The 1937-nt window shown below is 35.2% G+C and overlaps 1 protein-coding gene across 1 annotated transcript in view; it reads right to left on the bottom strand.

Annotated features, from left to right (window-relative positions):
- Positions 1 to 1862, bottom strand: part of LOC104947102 (phosphatidylinositol glycan anchor biosynthesis class U protein-like) — a gene marked incomplete at its 5' end in the record, with an annotated part of 7401 nt that extends 5539 nt beyond the window's left edge. Inside the window, 3 exons of the mRNA XM_010773060.1 lie at positions 362 to 459; positions 1061 to 1226; positions 1795 to 1862. Of these exons, the coding sequence (XP_010771362.1) occupies positions 362 to 459; positions 1061 to 1226; positions 1795 to 1862 (332 nt within the window). The remainder of the gene's footprint in view (positions 1 to 361; positions 460 to 1060; positions 1227 to 1794) is intronic.
- Positions 1863 to 1937: the final 75 nt, after the last annotated feature.

Here is a 1937-nt window from a genome sequence, read left to right as displayed (position 1 = left end):
CCCCCCCCCCGCCGTTGATAATTCTCGATTGTCGGCACGCTGATAACAATTTTTTTTTTTTAAATGGCACTTCATAACAAAAAGGTTGCCGACCCCTGGTATAGCACTATTCTAAAACATGATTTCAAAGTTCTTCCCAACAGCAAAATAAAATTAATACAATGAGGATGAAATAAAAGCATTCAAAAAATAACATTAACTAAAATACATTATTCAAAAGGATATACAAAGAATAAAACAATATAATTCATTATTAGACATGCACAGGAGGAATGTTATTCTATGAAGCAAAAGAGCCTAAACTAAGTCCAAGATCAAACAGATAGATGGAGGATTAAAACTAGACATGCAGTCAACAGACCTGCATCAGATAGAGCAGCGCTGAGGCGCACAGAGTGAGAGGATAGATGGACTGGTACGTGGCCAAGGACAGAAATATAGCACTCAGCAACACATTTCCTGTAAAACAAACAGAAAGACACTCAGCATCCTGTCTCATTTTTTCATTTACATTTCAAGGCTTTATTGATATTTGCACATTAGCTACAATATGCACATTAGCTACAGTGTAGATAGGCAATGAAAAACTTAGGCTCCTCCAACAGTGCAACATATATATAGGACATAGCAGAAATAAAACTGATAAAATAGAGCAAGTAAATACAAATACAATAATTGTTACAGCCATTTAAAGCAGTTCAAATGATCTGTTTATAAATAAAGAAATTACTAAAATAAAACACAGTGATAGCTCCAGTATTGAAATAACCTTTTTAAAATTATTATTTCTTTTTAATAAGATTTTCTTTTCTTTTTTTAAGTAAAAAGGTTGCTGCCTACTCAGGTAGAAATGTTCGTTCTTGATCAAAGATTATACTATTATTTTGTATTCTATGTATGTTGATATTTTGTTAATCTTCTTCTTCTGAAATTTTGAAAAAAATTAATTCATTTATTAAATGATTTTCTTTAGGGACTAATGATTGTACTAAACTCTTCAAGCTATTTCTTAGAGACTTTTGAAATGTTTCTGTCCTGTCTGATCCCACTCATTCTTTACCTTTGACTGTGGAGAGGATGAAGAGGGAGAGGACGGCGTTGTTCAGGCCGCAGGTCGACTTGGCCACGCAGGACAGGATGGTGAACGGGTTCAACAGGTAACTATGAGAAGAGACAACACAATCAAAAGAGAAACAGGGAGAGGATACAACGACACTGTACTGATACTATAGGGAACTAATATGTGGACGAAGAAGCTTTGGGGGAATATTGTTGCATTTCCTTCATGACTCTTGAGGATGCCATAATCCCCAAATCGAATCATTTTCTACAGTCTTAACAAAACGCATTTTTTTTGGAATCTCTTAAAGAAAAGTTGAAATCACACCATAATCATTTAATATGTTTTTCCCTGATGTTGACAATTATGAATAAAAAAAGATCAATACTTCCAGTATCGTGAATCATATTTTACTATCTGTTTGAAAGAGCTAGCTGTTTGAAATAAAACTTGAATTAAAAGAGTCAGAACCAATCAGCTTTAAAAGGAAAAGGCGTTTATTGGCATCTAGATCAGTGGTTCCCAAACGGTGTGCCGCGGCACACTGGTGTGCCGTGAGGCAAGTCCAGGTGTGCCGTGGGATTTTGTGACAAACATACGTTATTATTGCAATATACAACTACACAAAAATAATTATTTTTTTATTTACTATATCAGTACTTTGTATGCACACATTTCATAATACAGAGGCAAACTCTATACCTAAAAACGATTATTTAAAAAATAATCCTCACAGAACCCCGTATTCCGCTGTTAACGCAGTTGCGCAGGTGGGATTTATAAGACTGTGACACATCAAAGGCTGAAGGACAATATTAAAACTGAGAAACAAGCAAGCGGGAAAATGGAGCGCTTTCTTGTGCGGAGCAAACCAGCA

The sequence above is a fragment of the Notothenia coriiceps genome, unplaced genomic scaffold (assembly GCF_000735185.1).
Source record: "Notothenia coriiceps isolate Sejong01 unplaced genomic scaffold, NC01 NC01_scaffold00011858, whole genome shotgun sequence".
Lineage (NCBI taxonomy): Eukaryota > Metazoa > Chordata > Actinopteri > Perciformes > Nototheniidae > Notothenia > Notothenia coriiceps.
Note: the sequence above shows the minus strand (reverse complement) of the source record. Positions and strands in the feature narration are given on the sequence as shown.